Here is a 14591-nt window from a genome sequence, read left to right on the forward strand (position 1 = left end):
GGGACCTTCCAAGGGAGCATTTGTTGTGCTAAGTGCTAAAGCAAGTTAATTAACAGACTAGCAAGCCATAGAAAAATCCTTAAATGAAAATTCCTTTGTAACTGAAGCACATCCACTAATATTCAAATTAACGACCACTTTGGCCAGCTGGAAAAAAAAGTTTAAAAACGGGAGTCAGATTATCAGAGGTTGTCCTTTCTCTTGCAAACAAACTATTGTTTTGAGCTCTGACCTGAAACTTCAATGTTTTTCCTGTCTGTATTTGTCTATAATTTCAAAAAAATCCTTCAGAACAATATTAAGAACATTATTGCAATAATTTTCTTCCAATTATTTATTGCCGACCCCTGAGAAAATCCTGAAAACTATTTATTTATCTTAATAAAAGCAACATTTTAGGGGAAAAACAAATCATAAAAAAGGAGAGGAATTTATTTATGAAATCCTCCTTTTTATTTATTCATTCAATTTTTGTACCGCTTATCCTGAAGGGTTGTGGGGGTGCTGGGGCCAACCCCAGGCACTGAAGCTAGCCAAACACACAGGTTTTAGGGATGTGGGAGGAAACCGGTGTACCACGAGATTGAACCCTTGATCTCACAACTGTGAGGCCGATGCGCCTCCTTATTAATTATTAATTAGAATGAATGTATCTTTTTTTAAAATTAAGATTCTATATTTGATTTTTTTTAATTTCAGGGTGTTTTAACTTCTATTTATGGTTTTCAATGCCGTTTTCTATATTTAATGTATATTTTATAAATACATTTTTGTTCATGTGGTTATTGGATGTTTACTCGAGATAAACTATTTTAAATTCACAGCATAAATATGAAGTCAAGCAGCATGGTTGAACACCTCCCACCGTCAATTCAATATCAATGTATCAATACTTTTGACAGCCCCTAATATATTCTCACTATGAAATATTACAGAAACAGATGTGAGAGTGACATTGCGAGTAGTAAAGCTGTGAAGGAAAAAAAGTGCTACCAAAAAAAAATGCAATTTTGGAAACAGTGGGTCAATTTTAATCTGACGGTTTGCATGTAAAGTGACATGTGGGGCTCACATTTCAGGGTAGTAGTGACCTGGCCCAGGACCCTCGTCTTTGCTCACTTGGCTTTTTCTGGCACTCATATTGCCAAAATGTACGCCCTGGTACTTTGATGTCTTCTCACCCTGAAGAAAAATGTGAATGATGGAATGATGAATTAAATTTAAATACTCTCATGTTTAACTACATTACCATGTGAAGCTGAAGGTGAAGTGAAGTTGAGAAAAGTGTCACACTTGATGTTAGCATTTTTACTCTTAAATGATGTTCAGTCACACATCTCAACTTTTGACAAAAATGTCATTACTGACAAAAAGAAGAGGTACATTACCTCAAATATTAGCCTCTACCTCAGGGGTCGGGAACCTTTTTGACTAAGAGAGCCATAAACAATTCATATTTTCAAACATTATTCCTTGAGAGCCATACTCAGAATTTAAAAGTAAAAATACATGAAAATGTATGCATTTATTAATCATTTCACCACTTTGAAAGTAAAAAAAAACATCTCTGAATTCTTTTGAGAATATTTTTCACTGTTGCTAATCAATGAGTATCAATGAGAGTATGCATGCAGAAGTGTCTAATAAAGAAAAAATATTATTAAAAAGGCACTAGAGATAGTGCCACAGTGTCGGCGTGACGCTTCCATTGGTGCATGAGGGACTTCGGTCTCTCACCAGCGGTTCCTATATATGTGCCAATAATGACAATCTGAGTTCAATGATTCCCCCATAAAGAGTTGATTCTAGAAGTGGGGGCACTGAATTAAGGGAGCCCTCCATGACCTATGTACAGTCATTTCAAAGTACTATAGATACTTGGTGAGCATCAAATTGCATAAACAGACACCCCCACATATTAATGAGGGTACTGGGATAAAACTCAAGTTGACTTCCTCAATAATTCATCTGTGTTTGCATCAACTCATGTTCCTAATTGTAATGTAAACAGTCCAGTACAGTCTAAAAAGTAAAAAATGAGAAATACGTGAATTAAAAATGCAAATCAAAGTGCCTCAACTTGACCGCCTCTTCTGGTAACTTTTCTTTGACCTGTTCGCTTTCACACATCCTGAGACGAGTAGGGAGAAGACATTCGAAGTCTTGCTCAAAAGAAAAAACTCCTCGGGGCGCCAGTCTTCTGCTCTTTATCTCGATATCTATCGCGAGGTGCGATCGCAGGTTCAATCCCCTTGCCGTCATAGCGGGGAAACAAAATATACTGTACTGCGGTTGCACTTGGAAACAAAAAGGGTTTGTGTGCTAGTGACTGACAGGCAGGAATTGCATTTTTATGTCTTGCAGGTCTTTTAAAAGTGCAACAACAAACAGCTTGTGGCAATAGACTTTATATTATTGAAGAGAATGTCCACCACGTATGATATAAATTTGTTTTTCCCCTCTCCCTTCTTGTGATGCACATAAAAAAACAGATCATAGCTTCATTTCTGTTAACCGTGATAGCCGTCCAATCCATTCAAATTGATTTAAGGCTGGCATGCCGCCAGGTTTCTCTTGCCCTTCCCGGCCAGACAAACACTGCTATAACATAAAGTATCCCAAGTACAGTGGTACCTCGAGATACGAGCTTAATGCGTTCCGGCACTGAGCTCGTATGTCGATATTCTCGTAACTCAAACGAACGTTTCCCATAGAAATGAACTAAAAACAAATTAATTTGTTCCAACCCTCTGAAAAAACACCCAAAACAGGATATAGGATTGGAAAAACTTTTTTATTTGTTCTAATTCGCCATCTATTAACAAAGTAACAAATAACTAGTGGTTTAATATTACTAAAATATGTTTATTAGTACATACAAAAATTATACGGATTTCGCAGGGGGGAGAGAGAGAGACGGACGGGGGAGGACTTTTTTCACGGCAACGCGCTCGTAACATAACATAAACAAATTTAAATGAACTTGGATTACGATGCAGACACTCAAAAATAAATTTAATCTAACCTTACACTAAACTTAATTCTAATTTTGTTTTAAATTTTGATACCTTTCTTCTCCCGGCCGGGTTGTCTCTATTTGCCTCACCTCCATCCTGACTTTCACATGCAACTAAAAGGAACCTATCGAGCGTTGTTTGTTTTTGTATTCCCTTCAAAATATTCCCAAAATGATGCACACAAATGTCCTCACAATAGGATAACACACGACCACTTGCCAAGGAGAAGTAGTATATACGCCATTCGCACTGACTAACGGGGGAAAAAAACACTGAAAAAATGCAACGCTCCGCCCAGTGCTCGCAGACATTACACAGAGAGTTGCTACCACAGAGACATTACACGAGGGAGTTGCGGGGATAGAGACAGTGCACATGATGTTCTTATGAGCAGCCTCTCGCGTCCGCTGTCTGATCGAATATCAAAATTTGTCTCATATCTCAAGATAAATATTTGCTCAAAATTTTACTCGTATCTCAAATTGCTCGTATTCGCATTCGTATGTCGAGGTACCACTGTATACCTATTTCAACACCATTTAACCTCACCTAGTGATATGGTTGATAGCGCAATGGTAACATTCATACACTTAACACAGTCCATGGGGCGTCCGTGCCGGCACTTGACGAGGCGGGGAAGTGAACGGTCCGTCGGGAATCCGCGCCGGCCTGAGACGAGGCGTGGGAGTGGCCGGACCGGCGGGCGTCCGCGACGAGACGTAGGAATGGCCAGTCCGGCGGGCGTCCGCGCCGGCCCGAGACGGGGCGTGGGAGTGGCCGGTCCGGCGGGCATCCGCGCCGGCCTGAGACGAGGCGTGGGAGTGGCCGGACCGGCGGGCGTCCGCGCCGGCGAGGAGGCGTGGGAGTGGCCGGTCCGGCGGGCGTCCGCACCGGCCGGTGACGAGGCGTGGGAGTGGCCGGTCCGGTGGGCGTCCGCGCCGGCATTTGGAGAGGAGACCAACCAGCAGCTGGAGGCAGCACTTCGCTGCACCACCCACGCCCAACCTTCCACCAGGAGCGACCAGCTGCCTTGGGTTGAGTACGCTCACAACTCACACCCAATGTTCCCTCTAATTTTTCGTTGGTCTGAGCAGAAAGTCAACCTCCCTGAGCGCACTGAGTACCAGTGTGAGCGACATCATCGGTACTCGGATGATTCGCCTAAAGACGTTTCGCCGACGGACGTTTGACAGACGGGCAGGTCGCCGAATGAACGTCCGGCGGAACGTCCATTCGGCGACCTGTCCATTTTTCATGTAAAACATGCTGTAAAACACGAAAAACATAAGTGGACAGAGCTACTGCCACTTGCTGCCGCTTAAACGGCGCCATCATGGGGAAAAGGGTAAAAAAAAAAAAAAAAAAAAAAAAAAAAAATTTTTTTTTTTTTTTTTTTTTTTTACTGCGCGCCATATGATTGCTGCTGCGCAGCGAGGACGAGAGTAGTGCGCAATTGCGCACGCGCGCAGCTTAGAGGGAACACTGCTCACACCATAATTCCTCTTTCAACCTGTCAGGGCCAGACAAGTAGGCGGTTGCGCCAGTCATCCAATTACAGGTCCAGCACCTAATGGGCTAAGCAGCAGCAGGGGGAGACAACAGTTGGAACCTTCACGAGGTGTCTCCCGAGAGGCCGCCCGTCGCGGCCTGCGAATCCAACAAAACCACCCAGAGCTGCCACCCAGGAACGTGGCGCCCTACGTTTTTCATCCAGCCGGAGATATTCGCACTGCCCCACACCTCCGGCTACCCCCTGGATGAACTAATCCGCGTTCCAGTGACAGCTCTAGCACTGCTGAGGGTAATCCTCAGGCGCCTGAGGTGACCTAACAACAACAACAACAACAGCAGCAGCAGGTGCGGCTCATCACAGCCACAGAGCTATTTAAACCACCCAGAGCTGAACCACGGTGCTTGATCGTCTTTATCAGTTCACTGACCACGAGTACGATCCCGACCACAATTACGACCACCATCACGTTTCTCACATCACGGATCCCATACCTTTGCCTTGGACTTTTCCCACGGACGTCACGGCTCTCGACCCTTGCATCAAAATTCAGAAGATTGTCTTTTCTCTTTATTTGTGCATGCATTTGGGAATGCCTATTGGTGAACCTATCACCTGGCTTGCCTACACTAGATTAGATTAGATTGTAACTTTATTTCATCCCGTATTCGGGAAATTTCCTTGGTTGCAGTGGCAAGACACACAAGACATTGTAGACCTAGGTAAAAAAAACTGGAGCCACACACAGGAAGTCCACAGGGTGGGGACCTTCTGCAGACTGAGACTGAGGTTACCGCACAGTCCCCCAGTAGTCTGGAGGTTTTAAAGATCATCTTCCTTGCCTAGATCCTCCTAAACTGTCCTATCACCTAATCAGCAGCAGCGGAGAGGCCGGTGGGGGGCTTCAAAGCACACAAGCAGCCCAGCAAGCACCGGCAGCTCCTCCATCTGACCGGGGAGAGATCTCACGCTCCCATAACAATGATGGAATGCTCAGTCTGGAGTGTTGCCTCTTCTCCCGGCACTATCGTCCACTGCTCACAGCTGATCCCGCGTGCATGACAGTGGAGGCACAGCTCAATGGCTCCAAAGACATCTAGGACTAGCACAAAAAAACCAAGCCACGCGACGGGTTGGGTCGAGTCGCAAAGCTCGCAGAACAACAGAGCAAAAATCACACAGTACAAAGCAAAGTGTATGGGAAAGCATTAAGAAATATTAAAATGTAATTTAAAAAGATAGAAAAGCAGCAAAAACACAAAACGAGAAAGAGCGGATGGAGCTACGGCTCCCGGCTGCCACTTGAGTGGCGCCATCTTGGTTGCAGTAGCAAGAACGGATACAGACAAGAAAAAGACGTTGTAGAGTTGGATAAAACTGGAACCACACACAGGAAGTCTTCCACAAGATGGGGAACTTCTGCAGACAGTGACCGGGGTTGAAAATATGCAGAGTCACTCTTCCAAGCTTATCCACACAGTCCCTCAGTAGTCTGAAGCTGAAGAATCAACTGTAACAGAATACAACCCCTCAACTCCATTTCCGGCCTGGTAAGCGCCGGCAGCTCTTCCATCTTTTCGGGGAGCAATCTCACTTTCCCCATAATAATAGATGGAATGATTGGTCTGAAACGTCGCTTCTTCTCCTGGCACTTTTGTCCAGCTCCAGATTTCCTGCGGTATCGAGGTGTTGCTCCTTGTGCTGCATATTGTTCACAGCTTATCCCATGTGTATGACAGGGTAGGCATAGCTGAATGCTTCCAAAAAAGAAGTAGCAGAAAGAAGCCAGGCTAACAGAACTGTCAAGTCAACTAAGCGGAAGATACGTCTGCCCCCCTCCAGACCAACAGGGGGCAGAAAAAAACCCAATCAGACCAAACTCTCCTCGCTTCCTGCCTGAGGCCATAGCCAGTATACAAGCTCAGTAGTCCTGCACAAAAAAGTACAAGACAATACAGGCAACCAAGGAACCAAAGACACCCTTCAGTTCCCGATCATACGCAACTGGTAGGATCAAATTTGAGTACTACTTGGATTCCACCTGATTGATGCTCAGTTTGTTTCTCACAACCATAAATTGTATATGTTGCATTCTTTGTGTTTTCCTTTAACTTGGAACACTCTTACTATCAATCTGTGTAAAGTGAATATTCGTGTTTGATTTACTCAATCAGTTAATGTACCCATTCACTTCCACTTTATCATTTGAACACTTCTGCATTTCTGTAGTAAATTCAAGATGTGTCTAGTAATCTCAAGAGCAACACTTTGATCAACATAGTAACTTGAAACTTGAATGATGTCACATGCTTCCTTCTTTCCCCCTTCTTTAAGGTTTTCAACCTAATCACCATAAACCTCAATAAAATTGTAAAAATTGAGGAAGAATTTGAGTTGTTCATGCGTTTAGAAGATCAGGGCCTTTTTCAAGTTGGGGCAAAAACTGAGGGAGTTACACAACAACTTGACAAGAACAAAGAAAGTTGTAAAAACATTAAAGTATAAAGTATAAAGTAAAGTAAAAAGGAATGTATTAGGAAATATTAAAATGCAATTAAAAGGAAAAGATAGAATGGCTGTAAACCACAAAAAAACAAATAAGAGTGGACAGAGCCACTGCCACCGGCTGCCGCCTGACGGCGCCATCTCGAAAAAAATAAATAAAACTCCCTCGTGCCTTTGCTCTGTCAGAGCTAATTGTAATAAAAAGACATCATCACCAATAAAGCTGTCTTTATGCATGCTTCGGGGCACTTCACCTAAAACCCTTAACACTCTCTCTCTCTGTCCCTCTCCCTCTCCCCTCCGCGAAATCCGTCTAATTTTAGTACTATTAAACATCATAATCACTAGTTATTTGTTAGTGTTAATAGATGGCGAATTAGAACAAATAAAAAAAAATCTGTTCCAATATCCTGTTTTTTTGTGTTTTTTCAGAGTGTTGGAACGAATTAATTTGTATTTAGTTAATTTCTATGGGAAATGTTGATTTGAGATACGAGTAAATCGACATACGAGCTCAGTCCCGGAACGCATTAAGCTCTCATCTCAAGGTACCACTGTATTGTAATTTGACTGCAGGAATATTTACAAAAGGCTTCACTACTTTGTTGTAAAATGGATGACTGTTGAGGAACAGCTTGCAAAGTGTAGCCACATTCATTGGGCATGGAAATGGATTTTTGAGATTAGATTAATATAATCTGAAAGATGGTGCATGCATTTTAGGATATATATAAAGGTATTGGGTGGATACCATAGGGTTCTATTTTTGCAGCGTCACGGGACTTTGGTGTCAGCGCAAAGCTCAATGCAAGTGTTTGTGAATGTTACTGAGGAATTACATTTGACAGGGTATAGTAGGCTGGTCCCAGGGTGGTGTCTCTGTGCGGGGGCTCCTGCTTGCAGAGAATACCCATGGCGTCCTCCTCGTACCCATAGGCCTGACCCGGGGAAGGAATGGACGGCACATCGGAATGGTTGGCAACCATTTCCAATATACTTTTAGCTGGATGCGTCTACAAAAAAGACACACATTAAGCCTAGGATTTAACCCGTGATCTAAGAACAATGAGGCTGGCATGTTAATCACTCACTATTTAATAAAAATGTCAATAAGAGTGTAAATTTACAAACAATAAAAAATACATAACAGAATAATAAGAAATAACTTTATTAAATTACTTTTCTATAATCATTATAAAGCGTGATTTATGGGTGTGTGAGTGTGTATATGTTAAGATTCTCTCGCTACATTTGTCCAAACCGTGCAACGTAGAGAGTTGAAATTTTTTATCGGTGGCCAACAACGACTGTCGGATCCTAATAAACGAGTGATTGAATTTCTTCACCTTTTTTAAGTGTGTAAACAACAGCTGAAAGCAGAGTTGATGTATGAATTGTTGTTTTTACATGATAAACCCACCGCTTGGCTGATTGGTCCGCCAGCGAGTTTCTAGGTGCTCCACGGAACACTTTTTTTTCTGTCGTGACGGGAGTTATAAAACATCCACCCATCCATAAATTATGCTTTATCTATTCTCTAATCCTTATAAAGCATGATGTACGGATGGAGGTGTGTGTGTGCGTGCATGCAGGCGTGTGCACCTGGAAACTCGCTGGTGGAAAATCTCCCAAAATGACATTCGTAAATGACGTGGAAAGGTGTCTTGGTTCAGCGTGTCCAGCACCATCGTGTCTCGCCGAATCTTTCCGTCAAGAAAGGGGGAAAGAAGTGTTTCGGGGAGCAGGAATCGATAAAGCGTGACTTATGGATGGGTGGATGTTTTATGTTAACATTCTCACGCTACTTTTGTCCAAACCCTGCATCGTAGAGAGTTGACATTATGGTTGCCTGAAACGGCTGTCGGATCCAAACCATGAGTCGTACAGAGTTGACATTTTTATGGTGGCCAGAAACGGCTGTCGAATCCTAATAGATGAGTGATTAAATTTCTTTACCTTCTCTAAGTGTGCGAAGCCGGGGCCCCCTGCTTGTTTATATTTTTTTTAAATGAAGGCATTTTTAAGGAAAGATAATAGTTGCAGAGAATTTTATTTAAATAGAATACATTTAAAAAGGAATAGTTCTAGTTTTGTCTTTTCCCCCTCATTTTCTGAACCACTTTTTCCTCACTAGGGTTGCGGAGGGTGCTGCTGCCAATCCCAGCTGTCTCTGGGCCAGAGGCGGGGAACACCCTGAATCGGTAGCCAGCCGATCGCAGGATGGACGCAGAGGGACATGAACTGGATTTGAACACAGGACCCCAGAGCTGTGAGGCCGATGTGCTAACCACTCGCACCACCGGACCACCCCAGTTTTGCTTTTATCTGTTTTTTTTCATTTAATCTAATTTTTTGAACCGCTTTATTCTCCCTAGGGTCGCGAGAGCTGCTGGAGCCTATTTGAGCTGACTTCGGGCCAGAGGCAGGGGACACCCTGAATTGGTGCCCAGCCAATCGCAGGGCACAAGGATACACACAATTAATCTAAACTGCAAGAATGTTTGAATTCTCACATTTCAGTGTAATTGACGACCAATGGTAGCCAATGATTTAAATGAATGCCCTACAAATGGATAAAGATTTCGTTTTTTATTTAATGTAACTGGACTTGATTCAGGAGAACTGTGTTAGTTTTCTTTTTTGAATTATTATAATGAATTTCATCCGTTTTATAACTAAGCTGTAACAAAACTACATGCGAGAAGCAAAATTATGTGTTGTTGTTTGTTTTTCTTTAATTAAATCAGCCATTTTATGCGCTAAAAGTCCTCAGGTACTTATGTGCACTCACAATTATTACTGTATAGCCACCAGGTGAAGAGGGGGAAAAATAATATCAGAAAATGTGTGGAAGGTTCAACAGAAAAATGTGATTGCTTTGGGTGGCAAATAGTATAATATCTTGAACTTTTAATGACATTGGGGATGGTAAATTAGCGGCCAAAATCAAAGTTAAATGACTAAAACTAAGTCATTTTTCTTAGATGATTTGACAACAAGCCATTAATTAACAGCCCGATGCGTTTGAACCAAGGGTGGGCAAGGTGTGGGTGCAGGTTTTTGTTCCAACCGATCCAGCACAGACACTCAATAATATATCTGCAGAAAACAAGAAGCACCTGACTGCAATCCACTGATTGCACTTGTAGGCAGTGGCGGGCCGTCAGGGCCTTCAAGGCCTTCTCTGCTGGCCTAAGAAATATCTGAATCATATTATATTTTGTCCATCAATACTTATTATTCCAAATGGTCTGTTAGCTTTCTTTCATTGCTTTCCCCCCTGGTTGCACTGCTTCGAGATGTGTGTTTTCATATTGAAGCATTTAACCAATCACATTTCAGCCATTATTTGTTGCCAGATCAGATCTGCCTCAAAGCCTTCACAATCAGTTCTGCGGGCTCTCCTGCATTAAACTAGACTGTTGCTTTTAACCAATCAGATTTCGAGTTGGCAGCCCCACAATGCTTTTTCATACGCTTTCGCATTTTGCTGGCTGGGATACATCATTGCTTTCACCAACTATGATTGGCTAGTAGGCGGGCCAAAGCCATAGTGAGGCAGCCAGAGATCGCAAACTCCACCCACAATGCCGGAAATATGACAGGACAGGCTCGACTTTTATCATTAGCTTCGATGGCGATAGAAAAGAAGGAATAAAGAAAGGAGGATGGATATTGTGTACAGTTAAAAAGAATTTTTGGTGAGTATAATATGGCTATATTCCTAAATAATATTTCAATTGTGGGCCCGGTTCTGATATCTGAAAAGCTCCAGTGTTTGTATTTAATCACTAAATGCTGCTAGGATGTGGATTTTACCCCAGTTTAATTTTTGCCGTTTCGCCATTGACGTCCATCGCTGTATTTTCCCGAGGAAATCACCCCCCTGGCCTGGTTGTAATGTCTAAAAAGCTCCTGTATTTGTATTTAATCAATAAATGCTGTTTTCGGCTGGATTTTACCCCATTTTCGGGCAATGTTTGCCCGTACGTCATTGACGTTCATCGCTGTCTTTTCCCGGGAAAATCGCCCCCCTGGCCTGGTTTTAATGTGTGAAAAGCTCCAGTATTTGTATTTAATCGTGAAATGCTGCTAGGAAGTGGATTTTACACATTTTTGTGCATTGATTTATTGATTATTTTTTATGTGTCGCAGCTCTAGCTGCAGTAGAGGTTTTATAGCCATACAATAGTTTTTGAGGGTTGGATTGATACGTTGAAGGCGCTACGAGAAAATGCACCGACCGCCACTGCTTGTAGGACACCAGATTGGTGAAAAGGTCTGCTCTTTATGGGTTTGAATGAAAACCCGCACCCACTGTGGCCCTTTGTGGAATAGTTGGCCCACCCCTGGTCTAAACCACTTGAACTGGAATTGGACGTCTAGTATGAAAAAAAAACTAATTTCAATGATGTCAGTTCAGGTGTATTTCATGTTTATTGCCATCAAGTGGAGCTAACGCATTAAGGTATAAGGTCACATTTCCGCGTTGTACTTACCGTTCTACTCCTAGGTTTGTCATCAACGCAGGTTAACAAAGTGGGAACATAATAGGCAGCAGGGCCGGGCCCCTCAAATATTGGACTCTTGAAGCGCTCGGAAAGGTTCCGAAGACTGCAGCAACCATGGATATTTAGCTGAAAAGGTAATGCATGTTAGGAAGCCACTTGAGAATGTCGAAATATTAGAAATAGTGGATTTGTGAGCGAAAATTAAAGCAACGTACCTTAATAGGTGAAGTGTCATAGTAACCAGGCCCTGGGTTTGTTCCCTCTGATTCTCCGACCGGAGGTAGTCTGCTAGCCAGAGACAAAAACGGAGCATAGCCATCTGCAATGGAGGAAATGGTTTCATGAGGGTATTACGGGAACTTGGACATTTAAAATCCTACCCGACACTGTGGAATTTCTTGACATGATGTCGTATGATCCAGGCCCCACTGTTGGACCAGTCTCACTATTTGGCGCGAAGGTGATTCTTGATCCATGCCCAAACATAACTTGGAAAATGTGCCTATACTCACTATTACAGGAATAATCAATCAACGTTGGGTGAAACTTTTCCTGCTTCCTGTCAACATAGTCTCTAGGAAACCAAGCTCCACCTGGTCTATTCTAACCTTAGTTGCTAGGATACCTGCTATGAGAATTCACGGTCTGACGCTGTTGAAATTTCATGCACATAAAGTACAACTCTTTTTACAATGCTAGCATCTAGTGAAGTATCAAATGGCACACAATGCAGAGGTTGTAGTGAAGCGGCGCAAACGAGATAAAACAAAAACAGAATCAAATACATTAATTCATTTTTGGTTCCGTTTATCCCCACAGGGGTCGCGAGGGTGCTGGAATTTCTCAGAAAAACATTTGGGCAGTGGGCGGGGGACACCCCGAATCGGTTGCCTGCCAATCGCAGGGCACTATGAGACAAACAGCCATTCACGCTCACGCCTGCCTGGGTTCGATTCCAGGTCGGTCCTCCGGTGAGGAGTTTGCATGTTCTCCAGAGGGTTGAAGGATTTTTCTCCGGTTACTCCGGTTTTCTCCCACATTCCAAAAACATGCATGTTAAGCTGATTTTGCATGTTCCCTCTGTGCCTGTATTGGTTTTCTCTGGTAGTCCCCCGCCTGGTGCCCGAAGTCAGCTGGGATAAGTTCCAGTAGCCCCCACGATCCTTGTGAGGATAAGCAGTTCAAACAATGAATTAATGAATGTTCATACATCTGAAACGAAGAGATCTCAAATGTATTTACAAATCCCGAAATGTGTGTGTGTCATGTCAGATCTATGTGCCATACAATCTTTACAGTAGTATTTTCTAACATCTATAAATTTATTTTCTCCAGAAAGATACACCTTGGCTATTTGAAACATAATTGTACAGGTGATTTTCACCTTCTTCCACAAAATGTCATTAATGGTCTGGGTCAAAGTGCCTGGTTTTAAAATACAGTTTTAAAATACAGTCGAGTAGTCTATACATTATTTCCTGACTCAGGGGCAGCCCGGCGGATGAGTGGTTAGCGCATCGGCCTCTCAGTAGGGGACCTGGGTTCAAATCCAGGTCGGTCCACCTGTGTGGAGTTTGCATGTTCTACCCGGGCCTGCGTGGGCTTTCTCCGGGTACTCCGGTTTCCTCCCACATTCCAAAGACAAGCTTGGTAGGCTGATTGGATATTCTAAATTGCCCCTAAGTATGAGTGTGAGCGTTGGTAGGCTGATTGGACATTCTAAATTGCCCCTAGGTATGAGTGTGAGCGTGAATGGTTGTTTGTCTCCATGTGCCCTGCGATTGGCTGACCACCAATTCTGGGTGTCCCCGCCTCTGGCCTGAAGTCAGCTAGGCTCCAGCACCCCCTGCAACCCTTGTGAGGATAAAGCGGTTCAGAAAATGAGATGAGATATTTCCTAACTCTGTAGTTAACTTGCTGAGGCTTGCGATTGGCTGACCACCAATTCTGGGTGTCCCCGCCTCTGGCCTGAAGTCAGCTAGGCTCCAGCACCCCCCCCCCCCCCCCCCGACCCCCGCAACCCTTGTGGGGATAAAGCGGTATGAGATAAGATGAGATATTTCCTAACTCTGTAGTTAACTTGCTGAGGCATAAAATCAGCCCGTTTTTCAAATGATGAGATATTTAAAAAGTCTCGGAATCTGGTAATAGACTGTCATTGTCGTTGCTGGGTTGTTGAGTTGAATCTTTATCAGTGTCTCTGTATTCTGAGTGGTTGATGATACTTAGACCTAAACATCCCAGATATTGTGCCTGTTTAATTTAAATAAAACAGGTAGAGGGCCTTTTGCAGAGATTCTGTTGTCCAACTGATTACTTAGATTGACCCATATTTGTTCTGATAAATTTTGAATTTTCTTATTTATTACAATTGCTCCTTAAGATCCTGAAAGAGATGCAAGGATAGTGTTGCAGTCCACTACAGACTTTTTAGCCATCTAGATAAATGAAAAATGTATATATATATTTTTAAATTATTTAATACATACATACATGCATACATACAGAGGGATAGAGAGAAAGAGAGACAGAGAGTGCACCCCTAATATTAGTACTAATATGCAGTGGTGGTCCGTGAATTTCCTAGTGACGCCTTCAGCAAAAACTAATTTATGGCTATAAAACCTCTACTGCAGCTACAGCTGCAACACATAAAAAATTATCAATCAATCAATGCACAAAAATGGGGTAAAATCCACTTCCTAGCAGCATTTAATGATTAAATACAAATACTGGAGCTTTTCAGACATTACAACCGGGCCAGGGGGTGATTTTCCCGGGAAAAGACAGCGATGAACGTCAATGGCGTACCGGCAAACATTGCCCAAAAATGGGGTAAAATCCAGCCGAAAACAGCATTTATTGATTAAATACAAATACTGGAGCTTTTTAGACATCAGAACCGGGCCCGGAGTATCATTTCCCCGGGAAAAAGACAGCGATGAACGTCGATACGTCCATATATAATTTCATACAATTGAAATATTATTTAGGAATATAGCCATATTTTACTCACCAAAAATCCTTTTTAACTGTACACAATATCCA

General features: G+C 42.8%; 1 protein-coding gene and 1 long non-coding RNA gene across 5 annotated transcripts in view; one reads left to right on the forward strand and one right to left on the reverse strand.

Annotated features, from left to right (window-relative positions):
- The window catches only part of stpg2 (sperm-tail PG-rich repeat containing 2), a 60635-nt gene extending 47225 nt beyond the window's left edge, over positions 1 to 13410 (reverse strand). For 3 of the 4 annotated variants that reach the window (XM_077600468.1, XM_077600469.1, XM_077600467.1), the window contains exons 1-5: positions 11924 to 13410; positions 11759 to 11862; positions 11532 to 11669; positions 7872 to 8045; positions 1073 to 1182 (exon numbers count right to left, since the gene is read on the reverse strand). In XM_077600468.1, coding sequence (XP_077456594.1) covers positions 1073 to 1182; positions 7872 to 8045; positions 11532 to 11669; positions 11759 to 11862; positions 11924 to 12029 — 632 coding nt within the window. In that variant the 5' untranslated portion in view covers positions 12030 to 13410. The remainder of the gene's footprint in view (positions 1 to 1072; positions 1183 to 7871; positions 8046 to 11531; positions 11670 to 11758; positions 11863 to 11923) is intronic. The other variant, XM_077600470.1, reaches the window with a different exon arrangement.
- Positions 6429 to 9736, forward strand: LOC144074209 (uncharacterized). Its single transcript, XR_013300258.1, has 3 exons — positions 6429 to 6534; positions 9167 to 9301; positions 9408 to 9736. It is a non-coding gene; the product is annotated as an uncharacterized LOC144074209 (long non-coding RNA).
- Positions 13411 to 14591: the final 1181 nt, after the last annotated feature.

Source organism: Stigmatopora argus, chromosome 5 (genome assembly GCF_051989625.1).
Source record: "Stigmatopora argus isolate UIUO_Sarg chromosome 5, RoL_Sarg_1.0, whole genome shotgun sequence".
Lineage (NCBI taxonomy): Eukaryota > Metazoa > Chordata > Actinopteri > Syngnathiformes > Syngnathidae > Stigmatopora > Stigmatopora argus.